Source organism: Bombina bombina, chromosome 6, assembly GCF_027579735.1.
Source record: "Bombina bombina isolate aBomBom1 chromosome 6, aBomBom1.pri, whole genome shotgun sequence".
NCBI lineage: Eukaryota > Metazoa > Chordata > Amphibia > Anura > Bombinatoridae > Bombina > Bombina bombina.
Window position 1 is genome coordinate 285,965,752 of NC_069504.1, and position 27,079 is coordinate 285,992,830.

Here is a 27,079-nt window from a genome sequence, read left to right on the forward strand (position 1 = left end):
GAAGACCTGTTAAAGATGGGAGTGATACACCCAGTTCCAATAAAGGAACAAGGAATGGGATTTTATTCCAATCTGTTCGTAGTTCCCAAAAAAGAGGGAACGTTCAGACCAATTTTGGATTTGAAGATCCTAAACAAATTTCTCAGGGTACCATCGTTCAAAATGGAAACTATTCGAACGATTCTACCCACCATCTAGGAAGGTCAATTTATGACTACCGTGGATCTAAAGGATGCGTACCTACATATCCCTATCCACAAGGAACATCATCAGTTCCTAAGGTTCGCTTTTCTGGACAAACATTACCAGTTTGTGGCTCTTCCATTCGGATTAGCCACTGCTCCAAGGATTTTCACAAAGGTGCTAGGGTCCCTTCTAGCGGTTCTAAGACCAAGGGGCATTGCAGTAGTACCTTACTTGGACGACATTCTAATACAAGCGTCGTCCCTGTCAAAGGCAAAGGCTCATACGGACATCGTTCTAGCCTTTCTCACATCTCACGGATGGAAGGTGAACAAAGAAAAGAGTTCTCTGTCCCCGTCAACAAGAGTTCCCTTCTTGGGAACAATAATAGATTCCTTAGAAATGAGGATTTTTCTGACAGAGGTCAGAAAATCAAAACTTCTAAGCTCTTGTCAAGTGCTTCATTCTGTTCCTCGTCCTTCCATAGCGCAGTGCATGGAAGTAATAGGATTGATGGTTGCAACAATGGACATAGTTCCTTTTGCACGAATTCATCTAAGACCATTACAACTGTGCATGCTCAAACAGTGGAATGGAGATTATACAGACTTGTCTCCAATGATTCAAGTAGATCAAAAGACCAGAGATTCACTCCGTTGGTGGCTGACCCTGGACCATCTGTCCCAGGGAATGAGCTTCCGCAGGCCAGAGTGGGTCATTGTCACAACCGACACCAGTCTAGTGGGCTGGGGTGCGGTCTGGGAATCCCTGAAAGCTCAGGGTCTATGGTCTCGGGAAGAGTCTCTTCTCCCGATAAACATTCTGGAACTGAGAGCGATATTCAATGCTCTCAGAGCTTGGCCTCAACTAGCAAAGGCCAAATTCATAAGGTTCCAATCAGACAACATGATGACTGTTGCTTATATCAATCATCAAGGGGGAACAAAGAGTTCCCTGGCGATGAAAGAAGTGACCAAAATAATTCAATGGGCGGAGGATCACTCCTGCCACTTGTCTGCGATCCACATCCCAGGAGTGGAAAATTGGGAAGCGGATTTTCTGAGTCGACAGACATTTCATCCGGGGGAGTGGGAACTCCATCCGGAAATCTTTGCCCAAATAACTCAATTATGGGGCATTCCAGACATGGATCTGATGGCGTCTCGTCAGAACTTCAAGGTTCCTTGCTACGGGTCCAGATCCAGGGATCCCAAGGCGACTCTAGTAGATGCACTAGTAGCACCTTGGACTTTCAACCTAGCTTACGTATTCCCACCGTTTCCTCTCATTCCCAGGCTGGTAGCCAGGATCAATCAGGAGAGGGCCTCGGTGATCTTGATAGCTCCTGCGTGGCCACGCAGGACTTGGTATGCAGACCTGGTGAATATGTCATCGGCTCCACCATGGAAGCTACCTTTGAGACAGGACCTTCTTGTTCAAGGTCCATTCGAACACCCAAATCTGGTCTCCCTCCAACTGACGGCTTGGAGATTGAACGCTTGATTCTATCAAAGCGTGGGTTTTCAGATTCGGTGATAGATACTCTGGTTCAGGCCAGAAAACCTGTAACTAGAAAAATTTACCATAAAATATGGAAAATATATATCTGTTGGTGTGAATCCAAAGGATTCCCATGGAATAAGTTAAAAATTCCTAAGATTCTCTCCTTTCTTCAAGAAGGTTTGGAGAAAGGATTATCTTCAAGTTCCCTAAAGGGACAGATCTCTGCTTTATTTGTCTTACTACACAAAAGACTGGCAGCTGTGCCAGATGTTCAAGCATTTGTTCAGGCTCTGGTTAGGATCAAAGGAGCAAGAGATGATAGATTTGCGCTAGAAAAAGAGGGTATGGCTAGTGAGTTTAAATGGGATTTCCTCTAAAGATCCCAAAAAGGAGAGATAGCATGCAAGGAGAAAAACACACCAGCGCCAAAAAAGGCTGTTATACCCAAGAATCACAGAGTCAATATAAGAAATAAAGAAAAGTATTTATTACTAGATCAATATAGGAACACAATCATATAAATCCTCACTAAATCAAAACTGAATAAGATCTAAAATAAGTGCAGGTTGGCCAACCTTAAATATAATGTCTATAAGTGTAGAGCATATGTAAAATAGTATCTAAATAGTTTTAGATACTATTTTACATATGCTCTACACTTATAGACATTATATTTAAGGTTGGCCAACCTGCACTTATTTTAGATCTTATTCAGTTTTGATTTAGTGAGGATTTATATGATTGTGTTCCTATATTGATCTAGTAATAAATACTTTTCTTTATTTCTTATATTGACTCTGTGATTCTTGGGTATAACAGCCTTTTTTGGCGCTGGTGTGTTTTTCTCCTTGCATGCTATCTGGTTAGGATCAAGCCTGTTTACAGACCTTTGACTCCTCCCTGGAGTCTAAATCTAGTTATTTCAGTTCTTCAAGGGGTTCCGTTTGAACCCTTACATTCCATAGATATTAAGTTACTATCTTGGAAAGTTTTGTTTTTGGTTGCAATTTCTTCTGCTAGAAGAGTTTCAGAGTTATCTGCTCTGCAGTGTTCTCCTCCTTATCTGGTGTTCCATGCAGATAAGGTGGTTTTGCGTACTAAGCCTGGTTTTCTTCCTAAAGTTGTTTCTAACAAAAATATTAACCAGGAGATAGTTGTACCTTCTTTGTGTCCGAATCCAGTTTCAAAGAAGGAACGTTTGTTACACAATTTGGACGTTGTCCGTGCTCTAAAGTTCTATTTAGAGGCTACTAAAGATTTCAGACAAACATCTTCCTTGTTTGTTGTTTATTCTGGTAAAAGGAGAGGTCAAAAAGCGACTTCTACCTCTCTTTCCTTTTGGCTTAAAAGCATCATCCGATTGGCTTATGAGACTGCCGGACGGCAGCCTCCTGAAAGAATCACAGCTCACTCCACTAGGGCTGTGGCTTCCACATGGGCCTTCAAGAACGAGGCTTCTGTTGACCAGATATGTAAGGCAGCGACTTGGTCTTCACTGCACACTTTTGCCAAATTTTACAAATTTGATACTTTTGCTTCTTCGGAGGCTATTTTTGGGAGAAAGGTTTTGCAAGCTGTGGTTCCTTCCGTTTAGGTGACCTGAATTGCTCCCTCCCTTCATCCGTGTCCTAAAGCTTTGGTATTGGTTCCCACAAGTAAGGATGACGCCGTGGACCGGACACACCAATGTTGGAGAAAACAGAATTTATGCTTACCTGATAAATTACTTTCTCCAACGGTGTGTCCGGTCCACGCCCTGGTTTTTTAATCAGGTCTGATGAATTATTTTCTCTAACTACAGTCACCACGGTATCATATGGTTTCTCCTATATATATTTCCTCCTGTCCGTCGGTCGAATGACTGGGGTGGGCGGGGCCTAGGAGGGATCATGTGACCAGCTTTGCTGGGACTCTTTGCCATTTCCTGTTGGGGAAGAGAATATCCCACAAGTAAGGATGACGCCGTGGACCGGACACACCGTTGGAGAAAGTAATTTATCAGGTAAGCATAAATTCTGTTATTTGAAGAAAAAGCAATGCACATGGGTGAGCCAATCACATGAGGCTTCTATGTGCAGCAACCAATTAGCAGCTATTGAGCATATCTAGATATGCTTTTCAGCAAAGAATATCAAAAGAATAAAACAAATTAGATAATAGAAGTAAATTAGAAAGATGTTTAAAATTGCATTCTCTTTCTAAATCATGAAAGAAAAAAGGTGGGTTTCATGTCCCTTTAAGTCCAGACATTAATTTTCTTCCAGGCGGAGCAAAGTCTTCATCCAGGCAACAACATCTTCATCCATCTTCTTCCTTCATCCCAGTGGCTCGGGGGGTGTGGCAGCACGGAGCGGAGCATGAATAGTGACGATGGCGACATCCAGCGTGAAGCCTCCTCTTCATGCAAACTCTGCAGCACTCTCAAGACTGAATGCACGGTACCCCTTTTATATTGGGGTACCTTGCACTCCTATTGGCTGGAATTTTTAAATCAGCCAATAGAATGAAAGAATTAAATCCTATTGGCTGTTTATTTTTTATTATTTTAAATAATTTCGTTTATTGTTTTTTTGTAATCTTAGATTTTTTTATTTTTTGTAAATTTAGACTTATTTTTCTTTGTACTTTTAGTTTATTTGTTTTTCATAGTGCTAGGATTTTTTAATTTTGTAATTTAGATTTTTTTATTTTTTGTTTATTTTAGTTTTTAAAATTGTAATGTTAGGTTTATTTATAGTTTAAGCTTAGTTTTTTTTTATTTCACAGGTAAGTTTTTATTTATTTGAAGGTAATTATATAGTAACTTTAAATTAAAATTAGGGGGTGTTAGGTTTAGGGGTTAATAGTTTATTTTAGTATGCCGCAATGGGGGACTGGGAGTTTAGGGGTTAATAGGTTTATTTTAGTATTCGCGATATGGAGGGTCGGCGGTTTAGGGGTTAATAGGTTTAGTTTAGTTTTTGCGATGCGTGGGGCCGCGGATTAGAGCTAATAGGTTTATTTAGTGTCAACGATGTGGGGGGTCAGTGGTTTAGGGGTTAATAGGTTTATTTAGTGTCAGCGATGTCGGGGGCGGTGGATTAGGGGTTAATAACTTTATTTAGTGTTGGCAATGTCGGGGCGGCATTTTAGGGGTTAATAACTTTATTTAGTGTCGGCGATGTTGAGGGGTGGCGGATTAGGGGTAGTTAGACTAGGGGTTTATGTTAGGGTGTTAGGTTTTTACATAACTTTCTTGTCCCCATAGACATCAATGGGGAATGTGTTATTAATAGCCATTCAGCAAATGCAGGTGTTAGTTTTTTTTCTAACACTTTTTCTCCATTGATGTCTATGAGGGAAAACATGCATGAGCACGTCAAGTCAGGACTTGGGTTTTGTGCGATATGGAGCTTTTCTCACCATATCGCATAACACAACACAAGAAGGGTTTTTTTGTAACTTGTAATGGCTAAAGTGCTGTGCCTCTAAATTTATATTGATTTTTACGCACCGGGTTTAGTGCATAACTTGCCATTTTGTTTCCTGTGATCCTCGACAATCAAGCACCTGAGGCAGGTTTTTTTTTTTGGGGGGGGGGTATTTTTTTTTAGATTAGGGCTTTTTTTGTGCTGTAAAAGATTTGGTGGCAACAGGCACTGAGGTTTCAGTTTGCACAGAAAGGCGCATACTAAACGCAGAAGGTTTCCATGCCAGAACTCCGAGAAGTACACCACTACTGAACCAAAAGCACGAGAAAAGTCAGCTCCAATATGCTCAAAATCATATATATAAGCCACAGAAGTTTTGGGATTCTGCTCTGTTGAGCGATGAAACAAAACTGGAACTTTTCGGTCTGAAGGATCAGCGGTATGTCTGGAGGAAGAATGAAAAATACACTGAAAAGAACACTATGCCTACAGTTAAGCATGGTGGTAGCTTGGTGATGCTCTCAGGCTGCTTTGCATCCTCCGGCACTGGAAACCTGCAGCGTGTGGAAGGCAAGATGGATTCATTGAAGTATCAGGAAATCCTAGGAGAAAACGTCATGCCGTCTGTGAAGAAGCTGAAGCTTGGGCATCATTGGATCTTCCAACAGGACAATGATCCCAAGCATACCTCAAATTCCACCAAGGCTTGGTTGCAGAAGAAGTCCTGGAAGATTCTACAGTGGCCATCACAGTCACCTGACTTGAACCCCATAGAAAATCTCTGGTGGGATTTTAAGAAGGTGGTTGCAGCACGTAACCCAAAAATATTACTGAACTGGAGGCCATTGCTCATGAGGAATGGGCTAAGATTCTTCAGAAACACTGCCAGAAGCTGGTGTCTGGCTATGCATCTTGTTTTCAGCAGGTCATAACAGCATAAGGGTGCTCTACTAAGTACTAAAGATGCTTGCCATGAAGGGGTTGAATAATTTTGAGACTGCAGAATTAATTAAAAGTTGCATTTTCAGTTGAATTTGGGGAAACCACTTGAAGCAATTGTTGTGTTGAGCTATTTCAATTGCTTTAGATTGATTTGTTCATTGCAAACAGCTGAAAGTCTGTAAAGTTTGACAATAAGCCTGATTTGCAATGGGGGTTGAATCATTTTGATTGCAACTGTATATAACTTTTGTTAAACACAGTAAAAACACAATTTATGCTTACCTGATAAATTTATTTCTCTTGTGGTGTATCCAGTCCACGGATCATCCATTACTTGTGGGATATTCTCATTCCGAACAGGAAGTTGCAAGAGGACACCCACAGCAGAGCTGTAATATTGCTCCTCCCCTAACTGTCATAGCCAGTCATTTGACCGAAAACAAGCCGAGAAAGGAGGAACCATAGGGTGCAGTGGTTACTGTAGTTTAAATTTAAAAATTACCTGCCTTAAAATGACAGGGCGGGCCGTGGACTGGATACACCACAAGAGAAATAAATTTATCAGGTAAGCATAAATTGTGTTTTCTCTTGTAAGGTGTATCCAGTCCACGGATCATCCATTACTTGTGGGATACCAATACCAAAGCTAAAGTACACGGATGAAGGGAGGGACAAGGCAGGAACTTTAATGGAAGGAACCACTGCCCGTAAAACCTTTCTCCCAAATATAGCCTCCGAAGAAGCAAAAGTATCAAATTTGTAAAATTTTGAAAAAATATGAAGAGAAGACCAAGTCGTCGCCTTGCAAATCTGATCAAAAGAAGCCTCATTTTTAAAGGTCCAAGTGGAAGCCACAGCTCTAGTGGAATGAGCTGTAATCCTTTCAGGAGGCTGCTGTCCAGCAGTCTCATAGGCTAAGCGGATTAAGCTTCTTAGTCAAAAAGAAAAAGAGGTTGCAGAAGCCTTTTGACCTCTCCTCTATCCAGAGTAGACAACAAACAAAGCAGATGTTTGACGAAAATCTTTAGTAGCTTGTAAGTAAAACTTTAAAGCACAGACCACGTCCATATTGTGTAACACAAGGATGGAACAACAATCTCTTGATTGATATTCTTGTTAGATACCACCTTAGGTAAGAACCCAGGTTTGGTACGCAGGACTACCTTATCCATATGAAAAATCAGATAAGGAGAATCACATTGTAAGGCAGATAGCTCAGAGACTCTACGAGCCGAGGAAATAGCTACCAAAAAAAGAACTTTCCAAGATAAAAGCTTGATATCTATGGAATGAAGAGGTTCAAACGGAACTCCTTGAAGAACCTTAAGAACCAAGTTTAAGCTCCATGGTGGAGCAACAGGTTTAAACACAGGCTTGATTCTAACTAAAGCCTGACAAAATGCCTGAACGTCTGGAACATCTGCCAGACGCTTAACTAGCTGACAATCCTTTTTCCAAACCTTCTTGGAGAAGCAATCCTGACCTTACTCCATGAGTAACCCTTGGATTCACACCAATAAAGATATCTACGCCATACCTTATGGTAAATTTTCCTGGTGACAGGCTTTCGTGCCTGTCTTAAGGTATCAATAACTGACTCGGAGAAGCCACGCTTTGATAAAATCAAGCGTTCAATCTCCAGGCAGTCAGCCTCAGAGAAATTTGATTTGGATGGTTGAAAGGACCCTGAAGTAGAAGATCCTGTTTCAGAGGCAGAGACCATGGTGGAAAGGATGACATGTCCACTAGATCTGCATACCAGGTCCTGCGTGGCCACGCAGGTGCTATCAGAATCACTGATGCTCTCTCCTGCTTGATCTTGGCAATCAGTCAAGGGAGCAGAGAAAACGGTGGAAACACATAAGCCAGGTTGAAAGACCAGGGCGCTGCTAGAGCATCTATCAGTGTCGCCTTGGGATCCCTGGACCTGGATCCGTAACACGGAAGCTTGGCGTTCTGGCGAGACGCCATGAGATCCAGTTCTGGTTTGCCCCAACGATGAATCAGTTGTGCAAATGCCTCCGGATGGAGTTCCCACTCTCCCGGATGAAAAGTCTGACGACTTAGAAAATCCGCCTCCCAGTGCTCTACACCTGGGATATGGATAGCTGATAGGTGGCAAGAGTGAATCTCTGCCCAGCAAATTATTTTTGAAACTTCTAACATCTCTAGGGAACTTCTCGTTCCCCCTTGATTGTTGATGTAAGCTACAGTCGTGATGTTGTCCGACTGAAATCTGATGTACCTCAGAGTTGCTAACTGAGGCCAAGCCTGAAGAGCCTTGAATATCGCTCTTAGTTCCAGAATATTTAATGGAAGGAGAGACTCCTCCTGAGTCCACAATCCCTGGGCCTTCAGGGAGTTCCAGACTGCACCCCAACCTAGAAGGCTGGCATCTGTCGTAACAATTGTCAAATCTGGCCTGCGAAAGGTCATACCTTTGGACAGATGGACCCGAGATAGCCACCAGAGAAGAGAATCCCTGGTCTCTTGGTCCAGATTCAGTTGAGGGGACAAATCTGTGTAATCCCCGCTCCACTGACTGAGCATGCATAGTTGCAGCGGTCTGAGATGTAAGCGTGCAAACGGCACTATGTCCATTGCCGCTACCATTAAGCCGATTACTTCCATACACTGAACCACCGAAGGGCGCGGAATGGAATGAAGAACCCGGCAGGAATTTAGAAGCTTTGATAACCTGGACTCCGTCAGGTGAATTTTCATTTCTACAGAATCTATCAGAGTCCCTAGAAAGGAAACTCTTGTGAGTGGGGATAGAGAACTCTTTTCCTCGTTCACTTTCCACCCATGCGACCACAGAAATGCCAGTACTACGTCCGTATGAGACTTGACAATTTGGAAGTTTGACGCCTGTATCAGGATGTCGTCTAAATAAGGGGCTACTGCTATGCCCCGCGGCCTTAGGACCGCCATAAGTGACCCTAGAACCTTTGTAAAGATTCTTGGGGCTGTAGCTAATCCCAAGGGAAGAGCTACAACTGGTAATGCCTATCTTAAAAGGCAAACCTGAGAAACCGATGATGATCTTTGTGTATCGGAATGGGAAGATAAGCATCATTTAGATCCACTGTAGTCATATATTGACACTCCTGGATCAGTGGTAGGATGGTACAAATAGTTTCCATCTTGAACGACGGAACTTTGAGAAATTTGTTTAAGATCTTTAGATCCAAAATTGGTCTGAAGGTTCCCTCTTTTTTGGGAACCACAAACAGATTTGAGTAAAAACCCTGTCCCTGTTCCTCCTTTGGAACTGGATGGATCACTCCCATAACTAGGAGGACTCGTACACAGTGTAAGAATGCCTCTCTCTTTATCTGGTGTGCAGATAATTGTGAAAGGTGAAATCTCCCTTTTGGGGGGGAAGCTTGGAAGTCCAGAAGATATCCCTGGGATATAATTTCCAACGCCCAGGGATCCTGAACATCTCTTGCCCACGCCTGGGCAAAGAGTGAAAGTCTGCCCCCTACTAGATCCGTTCCCGGATAGGGGGCCGTTCCTTCATGCTGTCTTAGAGGCAGCAGCAGGCTTTTTTACCTGCTTACCTTTTTTCCATGTCAGGTTTGGTCTCCAGACCGTCTTGGATTGAGCAAAAATTCACTCTTGTTTATTATTAGAGGAAGTTGATGCTGCACCTGCCTTGAAGTTTTGAAAGGCACAAAAATTAGACTGTTTGGCCCTAGATTTGAACCTGTCCTGAGGAAGGGCATGACCTTTTCCTCCAGTGATATCAGCAATAATCTCCTTCAACCAGGCCCGAATAGGGTCTGCCCCTTGAAGGGAATGTTAAGTAGCTTAGATTTTGAAGTCAAGTCAGCTGACCATGATCTAAGCCATAGCGCTCTCCGCGCCTGTATAGCAAAACCAGAATTCTTAGCCGTTAGTTTAGTCAAATGAACAATGGCATCAGAATAAAAGTGTCAGCCGCTCAGGAATCAATCCGGGATGTAACCCAACTGCTAGCGTGAATTGAAAGCACACGCTAGCACACTGAGAAATATCCAGGACGTGACCCACTCAGGAAGCAGATTAGAAGATAACAAAAATGAATATTGTTCCAGAATGCAGGAAAGCCACAAAGGATAAAACGTCCCTTTAAGTAGTTCAAAGAACAAAAAGGAAATGCTCTTACTTGAAGCTTCTGAAAAAGGTCCTCTTTAGCAGGCTTGTAAAACAAAGGAAAAGTTCTCTTTTGCAGCTTGTAAAAGTATAATGTCCCTTTAAGCAGGTTTATAACAAACAGAAAGGCAAAGTTCTCTTTTGCAGCTTGTAAAAGTAAATGTCCCTTTTAAGCAGGTGTATAACAAACAGAAAGGCAAAATTCTCTTTTGCAGCTTGTAAAAGTAAATGTCCCTTTTAAGCAGGTGTATAACAAACAGAAAGGCAAAGTTCTCTTTTGCAGCTTGTAAAAGTAAATGTCCCTTTTAAGCAGGTGTATAAAAAACAGAAAGGCAAAGTTCTCTTTTGCAGCTTGTAAAAGTAAATGTCCCTTTTAAGCAGGTGTTGTTTAACAAAGAATAGGTTTAAAGGTAAAGGCCAAAGCAAGGTCAGGCAGGCAGAAGTCGGCATCCAAATATCAGCAAAAGGTATTGGCAAAAGACAGGGTCAGGCAAGCAGAAGTCGGCATCAAAGTATCAGCAAAAGGGTAATAGCTACAGGCAAGGTCAGGCAGGCAGAAGTCAATGTCCAAATATCAGCAAGTAGGGATTAGGCAAGAGGCTTGGTCAGGCAGGCAGAAGTCGGTACACAGAAGAACAAAACTGATATGGTACTCACAATCCAGGGAAACAACAAACGGGCCCAGATTCAGATCTCCCGCCGAGATTTAAAGGGCAGAGCGTAACCGTCATCAGAGGGGTGTGAGAGAAAGCGTCATGTTGCTAAGCAACATGACGTCAGAGACACAGAGGAGTTCCGGGAGCCGCGGCGACACGGCGATGAACGGAAGCGCTCATGACAAAAAGAATTGGCTAGCTTAAGTGCTCTAAGTTTGCCAAGTATGTCATCCAATGGAGTCGCTACCTGTAAAGCCTCTTCCAGAGACTCAAACCAGTACGCCGCAGCAGCAGTGACAGGGGCAATGCATGCAAAGGATCTGTAGGATAAAACCTTGTTGAATAAATATTTTCTTAAGGTAACCTCTAATTTTTTTATCCATTGGATCTAAAAAAAAAAGCACAACTGTCCTCGACAGGGATAGTAGTACGCTTTACTAGAGTAGAAACTGCTCCCTCCACCTTAGGGACTGTCTGCCATAAGTCCCATGTGGTGGCGTCTATTGGAAACATTTTTCTAAAAATAGGAGGGGAAGAGAACGGCACACCTGGTCTATCCCATTCCTTATTAATAATTTCTGTAAACCTTTTAGGTATTTGGAAAAACATCAGTACACACCGGCACTGCAAAGTATTTATCCAGTCTACACAATTTCTCTGGCACTGCAATGGTATCACAGTCATTCAGAGCAGCTAAAACCTCCCTAAGCAACACGCGGAGGTGTTCAAGCTTAAATTTAAATGTAGAAATATTAGAATCAGGTTATCTTTCCTGAGTCATTAACATCACCCACTGACTGAAGCTCTCTTTCCTCAGCTTCTGCATATTGTGAGGCAGTATCAGACATGGTTTTTAAAGCGTCAGTATGCTCTGCATTTTGTCTCACCCCAGAGCTATCTCGCTTACCTCTAAGTTCAGGTAGTCTGGCTAATACCGCTGACAGTGTATTATCCATGACTGCCGCCATGTCTTGTAAAGTAAACGCTATGGGCGCCCTAGATGTACTTGGCACCATTTGAGCGTGAGTCCCTTAAGCGTGAGTCAAAGGGTCTGACACGTGGGGAAAGTTAGTCGGCATAACTTCCCCCTCGTCAGATTCCTCTGGTGATACATTTTTTAAAGACAGAAAATGATCTTTATTGCATAAAATGAAATCAGTACATTTGGTACACATTCTAAGAGGGGGTTCCACCATGGCTTTTAAACATAATAAACAAGGAGTTTCTTCTATGTCAGACATGTTTATACAGAATAGCAATGAGACTAGCAAGCTTGGAAAACACTTTAAATCAAGTTAACAAGCAAATATAAAAAACGGTACTGTGCCTTTAAGAGAAACAAATGTTGTCAGAATTTGAAAAACAGTGAAAAAATGCAGTAAATCAAACGAAATTTTTAAAGTGTGTATAATAAACTAACAGAGCATTGCACCCACTTGCAAATGGATGATTAACCCCTTAGTTCAAAAAAACGGATCAAAAAAACGAAATAGACGTTTTTTAACAGTCACAACCAACTGCCACAGCAAGCTGTGGCCCTACCTTCCCCAATAAACGACTTTGGAAAGCCTTTGGGCCCTTTAGAGATGTCCTATAGCATTCAGAGGGCCTTTGAGGGAAGCTGGATGTCACAGTTTGTAATTTTAACTGCACCAACTGTAACTTTTATATTACAACAGTGGAAATTGTTTCTAGTCAAAATAAAGCCAGCCATGTGGAAAAAACTAGGCCCCAATAAAGTTTTATCACCAAAGCATATATAAAAACGATTAAACATGCCAGCAAACGTTTTATATTGCAATATCATAAGGGTATTATCCCTGGGAGTAAGCATGATACCAGTCGTTATTAAATCACTGTATTCAGGCTTAACTTACATTAATCCGGTATCAGCAGCATTTTCTAGTGTTTTCCATCTCTAGAAAAAATTATAACTGCACATACCTGATAGCAGAATAAACTGCACGCCATTCTCTCGCTGAAGTTACCTCATCTGTGTAATCCCCTCAGACATATGTGAGAACAGCAATGGATCTTAGTTACAACCTGCTAAGATCATAGAAACCTCAGGCAGATTCTTCTTCTATTTACTGCCTGAGATAAAATAGCACAACTCCGGTACTATTTAAAAATAACAAACTTTTGATTGAAGAAAATAAACTAGCTATATTTAACCACTGTCTCCTACAACGTCCTTGCTTGTTGAGAGTTGCAAGAGAATGACTGGATATGACAGTTAGGGGAGGAGCTATATTACAACTCTGCTGTGGGTGTCCTCTTGCAACTTCCTGTTGGGAATGAGAATATCCCACAAGTAATGGATGATCCGTGGACTGGATACACCTTACAAGAGAAAATGTATGTAATAAGTATGTAAACAAATATGTAAAGAGATTTCTGCTTATATTATTTGGAAAAACATATTCAATCACAGACATACATAAATGATGTACTACACAGTAACAATATATGTAAACAGTAGGGATGTGCACAGTCCAAAAATTTGTTTAGTCTGAAAGATTACTTTTGGATTTTTCCTAAGGTACAGTTCGGCTGAATTTCATTCATGTGGTCAGATATTTCAGCAAAATATTAGCTTTTGATTTACAAGCCTTATTTCCAATGGGAACTGTCAATATATGCAACTGATTTTAACAGAAATGTTACATTATAGAATTCAAACTTGCTGATTGAATTTGTATCAATGACTAGCTCACAGAGACACAGAAGTCACACAACTGCACATTCTAATTGCTCTAGTCAAAGGGATTGAAAATGTCTGAGCGGAGCTTCCCCTAGTCTCCCACCTTCCTATGCTAGGTTAATGCATGGCTGGACAAGCCTGTATAACTAAAATCAACATTTAGGGGCCTATTTATCAAATGTCTTGTGGACCTGATCCGACAGTGCAGATCAGGTCCGCAAGACATCACTGAATGTGGAGAGCAATACGCTCTCCGTATTCAGCATTGCACCAGCAGCTCGCAAGAGCTGCTGGTGCAACGCCGCCCCCTGCAGACTCGCGGCCAGCAGGGGGGTGTCAATCAACCCGATCGTACTCGATCGGGTTGATTTCCGGCGATTCCTGTTTTCCTGCTCAGAGCAGGCGGACAGGGTTATAGAGCAGTGGTCTTTAGACCGCTGCTTCATAACTGCTGTTTCTGGCGAGTCTGAAACACAGGACCACAAGCTCCGTTCAGAGCTTGATAAATGGGCCCCTTAGTGCCTGACAGTTTATAACATCAATTATTATTATTACTATGGCAGGACTGGACAGGGGGTCAATGGAAACATGAATAGTCAGACCTTCTATAGATAATTACAAACAAACAAAAGATATAGCTCCTTCCCCCCTTCCTGCACCTTTTCTGGTGCCAAATGGCACAAACAAATAAACAAATCAAGTTAGTGAAGCAAGTTTTCATTCTCCATATGTTTTGTCCAATAATGTTTGTTTATGGATGAATTGCTAAATCAACAAAAATGCAAATACATTTGCATTCTTCCAAAGCGGAATGCACAGCACTAGTAAATAGTAACATAAAGAGTGTGCTGCTTAGAGTATTTGGAAAAATAAACACTATTATTAAAATAAAGGGAAAACAGTGACTATATACTCACCAAGGGAATGTCATCAACTAACTCTTCAGTGACGTCTATAGTACAGCCCTTAAAAAGTAACACACTGAATTTAATATGCATTGTAAAAATATTCTGTAAGAAAAAATCTAAATAAAGGACTCTCAAATGTTAATATAAATTTCACATGAGGTTAAAGCTTTTCTACATATCTAGTTGATTTTCTATAACCCATAAATTGCCTACACTCCAAAAGCCACAAATATGTTGTTCACTGAGCCCATCTGGTGTATGGAAATGAAATGCCCAAGCAGAAAAGATACTGAGAGTGAGCACATAGCTTAATTTATCGAACTTTGTGCGATTTGTTGTAGAAGAGCAGGGGGCAGCAATCATGGGCATACTGGGCAGGTCTGCCCACACATTGATAAATGGACCCATATTCTCTTACCCTTATATTCCTAGAACATTTAACTTAAAGGGATATGAAACCCAAACTTGTTTTTTCATGATTCAGATAGAACATGGGATTTTAAACACCTTTCTAATTGACTTCTATTATCACATTTTCTTCTTTTTCTAGGTTTCTTTTGTTGAAAAGCAGGGATGTAAGCAGGAGTGTGCACGTGTCTGAAAGCACTAGATGGCAGCACTATTTCTTGCCATGTAGTGCTCCAGTCACCTACCTAGATATCACTTCAACATAGAAAACCATGAAAACAAAGGAATTGTGATAATAGAAATATATTTTTGTTTTTAAATCGTGTGCTCTGTCTAAATTACAAAATATTTTTTTTTAGGTTTCATATCCCTTTAGCCTAATGTTATGAAAACTGCTGTAAATATTAAACTGAGATAAAGACAGTGCATTTAGTATATTTTAACATAGGAAAAAAAACCTATCTGTATTTAAACACTCATTGTGTGAAAATTCAACTGCACACTAAAAAAGGAATGACTAAATCGTGTAACGTGGTAAGACAACAAATCCTGTAACGTGGTAAGTGACCATCACTTTATTGTGTTTTACAACTTCCTTTGACAGCATTAGCTTGATTTGTCAGCTTTGTGTATTTATATAAACAAAATATCTTGTTATTTAATATTTCTTCCTTACAGTAATCAAATAATATCATTTTTTTATTTATAAAAAAATTACCTCTGGAAATAAGATGTGTTGAGCAAAATGTCTGTAGTCATAAAATGTAATAGTGCCATATAATTCCACTGCACAGTCTATTCTATCCATTTGTAATTCAGCAAAACCTACAATGAAATAAAAGAAAAATATTTATTATGTTTTACCTGCTAAAATATGGGGCTAAATTACAAGTGGAGCACTATTAAGCAGTTTCGTTTGGGTGCTAACACCATAAGAAGTAACGTTTTTGCACGCGGGGTTAGTGCTCGTATTACAAGTTGAAAATAAAAGTTTTGTGCTATTGAAAAAAACAAACGTTTATCACTTGCGTCCTAACCCGACATCATATTAAACCCTCAGTGCTATACCCGACAGGAGTTATTAATATTTCGCATTGAAATGTGAAATATGTACACATAGGGGCCGATTTACTATGCCCCGAATGGGGCCAACTCGCCTTGTTTCCGCGTGAGCCTTCAGGCTCGCTGGAAACAGGAGTTAAGAAGCTGCAGTCCTAAGACCACTGCTCCTTAACTGGAGTGGCGTACAGCAATCAAACTGATCGGATATGATCGGGTTGATTGACACCCCCTAGATTGGCCGCAAATCTGCAGGTGGCGGCATTGCAAGAGCAGTTCTAGTGAATGCCGACAGAGTATGCAAATACAATATTTTTTTTAGCACACCTTACAAAAAGTTTATATACACATCTTTTGGGAGTGCTGCCAATATGACCCAGTAATTATACAACAAAATGGTATTGGCGCACCTTCATTATCAAAAGCACAACATATTTTTTTAAACTGCTGCAAAGAAATGCCTGCAAACAACTATTCTTTTTAAATAAAATTTGGATCTTTAGTCACACAATATGGCCGTATGTGCTAAAAGAAAACATATTGTATTTGTATTTAATTAGGGAGACTAACCATGTCCCATTTGTTTAAGCACCCCACCCAAGTTCAGGTGTGCTCATGACTGTGTAACAGAGTTGTGAATATTAAGCCAGCGAGTCTCATTCTATCATGAGGAGTTAAAGCAGGAATGATTCAGCCCTCTGTGGCAAAAGAACTGTAGTGTTAGGACCAGTCTATATTGGGACACCTTGTAAGTGGTGACTGGCTAAGCAAAATATGGCCATATTGTGTGACTAAGATCCCAATTTTATTTAAAAAGAATAGTTGTTTGCAGGCATTTCTTTGCAGCAGTTTAAAAAATATGTTGTGCTTTTGATAATGGAGGTGCGCCAATACAATTTTTTGTATAATTACTGGGTCATATTGGCAGCACTCCCAAAAGATGTGTATATAAACTTTTTGTAAGGTGTGCTGAAAAACCATATTGTATTTATATATATATATATATATATATATATATATATATATATATATACACACAGTGTATATATATATTTATATATATATATATATATATACTGTATATATAAATATATGTGTGTGTGTGTACATATATATATATATATATATATATATATATGTGTGTTTATATGTATGTATATACATATATAGATATATGAATACAAGTAAACATCCAAATACACATATATACGCATATGGAGCAACCAAGTTTATGCTAGAAAAATGTGGTACTTACTCTGCAGATTTGATTAAGTATATCCTGAAAGTGTTAGATTTTCTACTAACACATAATTACTTTGAGTTTGGAGGGAGTTTTTATTTACAACAATGTGGGACAGCCATGGGGGCAAAATTTGCCCTGGCCTATGCAAATATATGCATGGGCTGGTGGGAGCTCACATATATATATGCAGATTAAAACCCTTTCCTTTCATCTATCACTAGTTAGAAACGCTACATAGACAATCTTCTCTTTATCTGGTCTGGTACCCAGAAAGATAGTGAAGCTTTAATTTGCTATCTCAATAATAATGTGGTTGTATTAAGTTTCACTTCACCTTTTGATATGATAAGTACTCCTTACCTTGATGTAACTCTGATAGGGCTCCCAGATGAGAACAGGGTCAGTACATCACTTTATACTAATCTTATAGCATCAAATACCTTTCTTCACACGAAAATCTGCCATCCCAAACATATGAGCTACGGGATAGCCAAGGGACAGTTTCTAAGATTAAGGCAGAACTGTTCCCGAAGATGACAGTTTCTCCCGTGAGAATGAAATTCTCACTAACAAATTTCTTGAGCGAGGGTATAACAAGAATACTGTACTCAGAGCATTAAAGGATGTTGCACAGAAAAATAGAGCAATTCTGCTTGAAGAAAGCGATAGACAAAAAGCATCCAGGGATAAGCCCACTTTTGTGACCACCTACAGCTCCCCATATTATTCACTATGCAAATTATTGCAGAGAAATTTGCCAATTCTATTGACAGATGACAATTTGAAGGATGAGATCAGAGACGGTTGTTTCTGTGTTCCCAGATGCAATGCCTCAATAGGGAACATGGTATCCCCTTCAATGTTGGAAAAAACAGAGCCCAAGATCAGCTGGTTGTCCCAAAAAGGACATTACAGATGTGGGAACAGTACCTGCAAAGCTTGTGGCCACGTCACAGTGGGAACAAAATTTAAATCAATAACCACCCAGAGAGTATACTCACACCTTCACTGTACCAATTGTAGGTCCTCATTTGTTATTTATCTGATCACATGTCTTAAATGTGAGAAACAATATGTGGGATGTACCTCTCGTGAGGTCAGAGAGAGAATACGAGCCCATACCAACGGTATTGAATGCGGCCACTTTGCCACAGGGACTGCTAAACATTTTATTGAGGAGCATGGTAAGGATGTGAGTGACTTCTCATGTATGGTTATTGACCACATCCGAAAAAAAACAAGAGGTGGCGACAGATCCAGAGACCTTCTCAAAAAAGAGGTTTTCTGGATATTTACCCTAGGGACAAGACATCCCTTGGGTTTAAATATAGAGACAGACTTAATCAATCATTGGTAAAATACATATCTATATATATATATATATATATATATATATATATATATATATATATATATATATATATATGTTGTCAACCACACAAGCATAAGGGAATGTAGAAGCTTAGATTTTTATATAAGCTATTCATGAGTATAAAAATCACCTTAATTAAGCTTGTTTGTCTGTTTCTAACATATATTTCTCTTTTAGTCTTATATTCTTTGAAATATTAAGCCTGTCTATATATACAGATACTCGTTGACTTATGACCTATGCGCCTTACGGCCATCCGTACTTACGACCATCGGTCGCACTGAAGAGGCGATGCTTATTTGCGTATGTGTGTAAAGGCAAGGCAGTGCTTGTGTGCGCAAAGGCGGTACTTACGACCATCGGTCGCGCTGAAGGCGATGCTTATTTGCGTATGTGTGTAAAGGCAAGGCAGTGCTTGTGTGTGCAAAGGCGGTGCTTGTGTGTGATGAGAAGTGACTGTAAGCAGCAGCCTTTGTATGGGTCTCACTATGTCACAGTCCAAAAGGCCGGTACCGTGTAGCGGGAAAGAAGCTACAAAGAAGAGCAAAGCTCTTGATTTGGAGATAAAAATGAAAGTCATAAAGCAGTATGAGGAAGGTAAAAAAGTGAACACGATCACCCGTGATATGAGACTGTCGCATTCCACAGTTTCCACAATCATTAAGGACAAGGAACGCATACGTGAAGGTTCCGCACCAATGAAATCAACAATAATAACAAAACAACGTCAAGGGCCCATTCATGAAATGGAGAAATTATTAATGTTGTGGATAGAAGATCAAATACAAAAACGTACACCCATAAGCCTTCTAACAATTCAGATGAAGGCTAAAAGTTTGTTTGAGACTTTAAAGGAGAAAGCTGGTGAGGATTACAAAGAGAATTTCCAGGCAAGCACTGGATGGTTTAAACGTTTTAGAAGAAGATTCAGTCTGCATAATGTGCGGGTTTCAGGAGAAGCAGCAAGTGCAGATTCAGAAGCCGCTGCAAAGTTCATTGACACTTTGGATGAATTAATCCAAGAGGGAGGGTATTTACCTGAACAAATATTCAACGTTGATGAAACGGGTCTGTTCTAGAAACGGATGCCTGAGAGCACATACATTCACCAAGAATCAAAAACCATGCCAGGATTTAAAGCATTCAAGGATCGGGTAAGCTTGTTACTTGGAGGAAACGTTGTTGGTTTTAAGCTTAAGCCATTTCTTATCTATCGCTCAGAAAACCCACGTGCATTTAAAAACATTAATAAGCACACGCTGCCTGTGTATTACCGGTCAAATGCTAAATCGTGGATGACTCAGGCATTGTTCACAGACTGGTTTATTAACTGTTTCATTCCCCAAGTTCGTGAATATTGCTTAAGGAAAGTAATCCAGTTCAAAATTTTAATGACTTTAGACAACGCACCTGGACATCCATCACACCTGGGTGACCTTAATACTGATGTAAAAGTGGTTTATATGCCACCCAACACAACACTACTCATTCAACCGATTGACCAAGGGGCAATTGCCACGTTTAAAGCATACTACCTCAGATCTACATTCTCCCAAGCCATAGCTGCTACAGATGCTGATGATGACATAACATTGTGTGATTTTTGGAAAAGTTATAACATTCTTCAGTGCATATAAAATATTGCAGCAGCGTGGGAGGATGTAACAGAAAAGTGCATGAATGGAATTTGGAAGAAGTGCCTAAAACGATATGAGACCAGATTTGAGAGATTTGAAACAGAGGAAGAGCTCAATGAAATTAGAGAAAACATTGTGAGACTTGCAAACAATCTTGAATTGCAATGTGAAGTGGAAGACGTAGAAGAGCTGTTAGATTATGAGTCAAAAGAACTTTCAAATGAGGATCTTATAGAACTGGAAGCAGAGAGAGTTGCAGAGGGAAATAGGAGAGAGGAAGAAGACAAAGAAGAAGAAGAGCCAGAGAAGAAATTCACTGCAAAGGGGTTGGCTGAAGGCTTTACATTGCTAAATAAAGCTGTCTCCTGTTTTGAAAACATGGACCAGAATGTTGAAAGTTTTAACAAGGTTGACCGTCAAATTCAGGAAGCTGTGCGTGGCTATCGTGAAATCTATGAGGAGAAAAAGAAACAAACGCTTCAAACAAAGCTCAGCATGTTTTTTAAAAGAACACTGCATCTGAAACCCCTCCAGCCTCAACTCACCAAGATGATAAATCGGATGACTTGCAGTCAAGTATGGATCAAGAGTGATCATTACTGTACACTACATATAACTGTAAAAGTACAGTAAAAGAAAAATTTAAGTTCAGTTACTTTTTTTTTCTTAAAAGTTTAAAGTAAAATAAGTGTTAAAGTTCCTGCAAACTACTGTACAGCTACAGTAAATGTTATGTTATTATTTGCATAGTACTACAGGTAGAGTACAAAAAAAAACAGAATTTAAGCTTACCTGATAAATTACTTTCTCCAACGGTGTGTCCGGTCCACGGCGTCATCCTTACTTGTGGGATATTCTCTTCCCCAACAGGAAATGGCAAAGAGCCCAGCAAAGCTGGTCACATGATCCCTCCTAGGCTCCGCCTACCCCAGTCATTCGACCGACGTACAGGAGGAAATATGCATAGGAGAAACCATATGATACCGTGGTGACTGTAGTTAGAGAAAATAATTCATCAGACCTGATTAAAAAAACCAGGGCGGGCCGTGGACCGGACACACCGTTGGAGAAAGTAATTTATCAGGTAAGCATAAATTCTGTTTTCTCCAACATAGGTGTGTCCGGTCCACGGCGTCATCCTTACTTGTGGGAACCAATACCAAAGCTTTAGGACACGGATGAAGGGAGGGAGCAAATCAGGTCACCTAAATGGAAGGCACCACGGCTTGCAAAACCTTTCTCCCAAAAATAGCCTCTGAAGAAGCAAAAGTATCAAATTTGTAAAATTTGGCAAAAGTGTGCAGTGAAGACCAAGTCGCTGCCTTACATATCTGGTCAACAGAAGCCTCGTTCTTGAAGGCCCATGTGGAAGCCACAGCCCTAGTGGAGTGAGATGTGATTCTTTCAGGAGGCTGCCGTCCGGCAGTCTCATAAGCCAATCGGATAATGCTTTTAAGCCAAAAAGAAAGAGAGGTAGAAGTTGCTTTTTGACCTCTCCTTTTACCAGAATAAACAACAAACAAAGAAGATGTTTGTCTGAAATCTTTAGTGGCCTCTAAATAGAATTTTAGAGCACGGACTACGTCCAAATTGTGTAACAAACGTTCCTTCTTTGAAACTGGATTCGGACACAAAGAAGGTACAACCAGGCTTAGTACGCAAAACCACCTTATCTGCATGGAACACCAGATAGGGCGGAGAACACTGCAGAGCAGATAACTCAAACTGCAACCAAAAACAAAACTTTCCAAGATAATAACTTAATATCTACGGAATGTAAGGGTTCAAACGGAACCCCTTGAAGAACTGAAAGAACTAGATTAAGACTCCAGGGAGGAGTCAAAGGTCTGTAAACAGGCTTGATTCTAACCAGAGCCTGAACAAACGCTTGAACGTCTGGCACAGCTGCCAGCCTTTTGTGAAGTAAAACAGATAAAGCAGAGATCTGTCCCTTCAGAGAACTTGCAGATAATCCTTTCTCCAAACCTTCTTGTAGAAAGGATAGAATCTTAGGAATTTTTATCTTGTTCCATGGGAATCCTTTAGATTCACACCAACAGATATATTTTTTCCATATTTTATGGTAAATTTTTCTAGTTACAGGCTTTCTAGCCTGAATCAGAGTATCTATTACAGAATCTGAAAACCCACGCTTTGATAAAATCAAGTGTTCAATCTCCAAGCAGTCAGTTGGAGGGAAACCAGATTCGGATGTTCGAATGGACCTTGAACAAGAAGGTCCCGTCTCAAAGGTAGCTTCCATGGTGGAGCCAATGACATATTCACCAGGTCTGCATACCAAGTCCTGCGTGGCCACGCAGGAGCTATCAAGATCACCGAAGCCCTCTCCTGATTGATCCTGGCTACCAGCCTGGGAATGAGAGGAAACGGTGGGAATACATAAGCTAGGTTGAAGGTCCAAGGTGCTACTAGTGCATCTACTAGAGTCGCCTTGGGATCCCTGGATCTGGACCCGTAACAAGGAACCTTGAAGTTCTGACAAGAGGCCATCAAATCCATGTCTGGAATGCCCCATAATTGAGTTATTTGGGCAAAGATTTCCGGATGGAGTTCCCACTCCCCCGGATGGAAAGTCTGACGACTCAGAAAATCCGCTTCCCAATTTTCCACTCCTGGGATGTGGATTGCAGACAAGTGGCAGGAGTGATCCTCCGCCCATTGAATTATCTTGGTCACTTCCTCCATCGCCAGGGAACTCCTTGTTCCCCCCTGATGGTTGATATATGCAACAGTCATCATGTTGTCTGATTGAAACCTTATGAATTTGGCCTTTGCTAGATGAGGCCAAGCTTTGAGAGCATTGAATATCGCTCTCAGTTCCAGAATGTTTATCGGGAGAAGAGATTCTTCCCGAGACCATAGACCCTGAGCTTTCAGGGGTTCCCAGACCGCGCCCCAGCCCACCAGACTGGCGTCGGTCGTGACAATGACCCACTCTGGTCTGCGGAAGCTCATTCCCTGTGACAGGTTGTCCAGGATCAGCCACCAACGGAGTGAATCTCTGGTCCTTTGATCTACTTGAATCGTCGGAGACAAGTCTGTATAATCCCCATTCCACTGTCTGAGCATGCACAGTTGTAATGGTCTTAGATGAATTCGTGCAAAAGGAACTATGTCCATTGCTGCAACCATCAATCCTATTACTTCCATGCACTGCGCTATGGAAGGACGAAGAACAGAATGAAGTACTTGACAAGAGCTTAGAAGTTTTGATTTTCTGACCTCTGTCAGAAAAATCCTCATTTCTAAGGAATCTATTATTGTTCCCAAGAAGGGAACTCTTGTTGACGGGGACAGAGAACTTTTTTCTTTGTTCACTTTCCATCCGTGAGATCTGAGAAAGGCTAGGACGATGTCCGTATGAGCCTTTGCTTTTGACAGAGACGACGCTTGAATCAGGATGTCGTCCAAGTAAGGTACTACTGCAATGCCCCTTGGTCTTAGAACCGCTAGAAGGGACCCTAGTACCTTTGTGAAAATTCTCGGAGCAGTGGCTAATCCGAATGGAAGTGCCACAAACTGGTAATGCTTGTCCAGAAAAGCGAACCTTAGGAACTGATGATGTTCCTTGTGGATAGGAATATGTAGGTACGCATCCTTTAAATCCACCGTGGTCATAAATTGACCTTCCTGGATGGTAGGAAGGATCGTTCGAATGGTTTCCATTTTGAACGATGGAACCCTGAGAAATTTGTTTAGGATCTTGAGATCTAAAATTGGTCTGAATGTTCCCTCTTTTTTGGGAACTATGAACAGGTTGGAGTAAAACCCCATCCCTTGTTCTCCTATTGGAACTGGATGAATTACTCCCATCTTTAACAGGTCTTCTACACAATGTAAGAATGCCTGTCTTTTTATTTGGTTTGAAGACAATTGAGACCTGTGGAACCTTCCCCTTGGGGGTAGTTCCTTGAATTCCAGGAGATAACCCTGAGAAACTATTTCTAGTGCCCAAGGATCCTGAACATCTCTTGCCCAAGCCTGAGCAAAGAGAGAAAGTCTGCCCCCCACCAGATCCGGTCCCGGATCGGGGGCCATCCCTTCATGCTGTTTTGGTAGCAGTGGCAGGCTTCTTGGCCTGCTTACCCTTGTTCCAGCCTTGCATCGGTCTCCAGGCTGGTTTGGGTTGAGAAGTATTACCCTCTTGCTTAGAGGATGTAGAATTAGAGGCTGGTCCGTTTCTGCGAAAGGGACGAAAATTAGGCTTATTTTTAGCCTTAAAAGACCTATCCTGAGGAAGGGCGTGGCCCTTTCCCCCGGTGATGTCTGAAATAATCTCTTTCAAATCAGGACCAAACAGTGTTTTACCCTTGAAAGGGATGTTAAGCAATTTTGTCTTGGAAGACACATCCGCTGACCAAGACTTTAGCCAAAGCGCTCTGCGCGCCACGATAGCAAACCCTGAATTTTTCGCCGCTAATCTAGCTAATTGCAAAGCGGCATCTAAAATAAAAGAGTTAGCCAATTTAAGTGCTTGAACTCTGTCCATAACCTCCTCATACGAAGATTCTTTATTGAGCGACTTTTCTAGTTCTTCGAACCAGAAACACGCTGCTGTAGTGACAGGAACAATGCATGAAATTGGTTGTAGAAGGTAACCTTGCTGAACAAACATCTTTTTAAGCAAACCCTCAAATTTTTTATCCATAGGATCTTTGAAAGCACAACTGTCTTCTATAGGAATAGTAGTGCGTTTGTTTAGAGTAGAAACCGCCCCCTCGACCTTGGGGACTGTCTGCCATAAGTCCTTTCTGGGGTCGACTATAGGAAATAATTTCTTAAATATAGGGGGAGGAACAAAAGGTATGCCGGGCCTTTCCCACTCCTTATTTACTATGTCCGCCACCCGCTTGGGTATAGGAAAAGCATCGGGGGGCACCGGAACCTCTAGGAACTTGTCCATCTTACATAATTTCTCTGGAATGACCAAATTGTCACAATCATCCAGAGTAGATAATACCTCCTTAAGCAGTGCGCGGAGATGTTCTAATTTAAATTTAAATGTTACAACATCAGGTTCAGCTTGTTGAGAAATTTTTCCTGAATCTGAAATTTCTCCCTCAGACAAAACCTCCCTCCTGGCCCCTTCAGATTGGTGTGAGGGTATGTCAGAACAGTTATCATCAGCGTCCTCTTGCTCTTCAGTGTTTAAAACAGAGCAATCGCGCTTTCTCTGATAAGTAGGCATTTTGGATAAAATGTTTGCAATAGAATTATCCATTACAGCCGTTAATTGTTGCATGGTAATAAGTATTGGCGCACTAGATGTACTAGGGGCCTCTTGTGTGGGCAAAACTGGTGTAGACACAGAAGGGGATGATGCAGTATCATGCTTACTCCCCTCATTTGAGGAATCATCTTGGGCAATATCATTATCTGTGGCATCATTGTCCCTACTTTGTTTGGACACTATGGCACAATCATCACATAAATTTAAATGGGGAGAAACCTTGGCTTTCATACATATAGAACATCGCTTATCTGATGGTTCAGACATGTTAAATAGGCTTAAACTTGTCAACAAGGCACAAAAAACGTTTTAAAATAAAACCGTTACTGTCACTTTAAATTTTAAACTGAACACACTTTATTACTGAATATGTGAAAAAGTATGAAGGAATTGTTCAAAATTCACCAAAATTTCACCACAGTGTCTTAAAGCCTTAAAAGTATTGCACACCAAATTTGAAAGCTTTAACCCTTAAAATAACGGAACCGGAGCCGTTTTTACATTTAACCCCTATACAGTCCCAGGTATCTGCTTTGCTGAGACCCAACCAAGCCCAGAGGGGAATACGATACCAAATGACGCCTTCTATAAGCTTTTTCAGTGGTTCTTAGCTCCTCACACATGCATCTGCATGCCTTGCTCTCCAAAAACAACTGCGCATTAGTGGCGCGAAAATGAGGCTCTGCCTATGACTAGAAAAGGCCCCCATCTGAAAAAGGTGTCCAATACAGTGCCTGCCGTTTTTTTAAAACAATCCCCAAGATTATAATAACTATTAAGAGTTATAATCTGCCAAATATGCTTAGTAAAGTAATCGTTTTAGCCCAGAAAAATGTCTACCAGTTTTTTAAGCCCTTATGAAGCCCTTTATTCTTTTACTTAATCTAAGAAAATGGCTTACCGGTCCCCATAGGGGAAATGACAGCCTTCCAGCATTACAAAGTCTTGTTAGAAATGTGGCCAGTCATACCTCAAGCAGAAAAGTCTGCCAACTGTTTCCCCCAACTGAAGTTACTTCATCTCAACAGTCCTGTGTGGAAACAGCAATCGATTTTAGTAACGTTTGCTAAAATCATCTTCCTCTTACAAACAGAAATCTTCATCTCTTTTCTGTTTCAGAGTAAATAGTACATACCAGCACTATTTTAAAATAACAAACACTTGATTGAAGGATAAAAACTACATTTAAACACCAAAAAACTCTTAACCATCTCCGTGGAGATGTTGCCGGTGCAACGGCAAAGAGAATGACTAGGGTAGGTGGAGCCTAGGAGGGATCATGTGACCAGCTTTGCTGGGCTCTTTGCCATTTCCTGTTGGGGAAGAGAATATCCCACAAGTAAGGATGACGCCGTGGACCGGACACACCTATGTTGGAGAAATGTTATTTATTACAGTACAGTATAGGTACAGTACAGTAAATGTTATTTTATAATAGTATTTACACAGTTAATGTTATGTTATTATTTGCACAGTACAGGTACAGTACAGTAAATTTTATTTTATTATTCATACTGTGATGATACTGTATTAGTAAAGGAATTTAAAACAACTCTGGTGTTATTGTTATTATTAATCATGAAATGTCAGCCCAACACACCACACAATAGCCATATTATTTACATGCCATATATTTTGACTGACTTACGTCCAAATCGTCTTA

General features: G+C 40.8%; 1 protein-coding gene across 1 annotated transcript in view; it reads right to left on the reverse strand.

The window, feature by feature from the left end:
- Positions 1–27,079, reverse strand: part of PLXNC1 (plexin C1) — a 483,607-nt gene that overhangs the window by 192,164 nt on the left and 264,364 nt on the right. Inside the window, exons 17-18 of the mRNA XM_053716896.1 lie at positions 15,573–15,679; positions 14,456–14,503 (exon numbers count right to left, since the gene is read on the reverse strand). Of these exons, the coding sequence (XP_053572871.1) occupies positions 14,456–14,503; positions 15,573–15,679 (155 nt within the window). The remainder of the gene's footprint in view (positions 1–14,455; positions 14,504–15,572; positions 15,680–27,079) is intronic.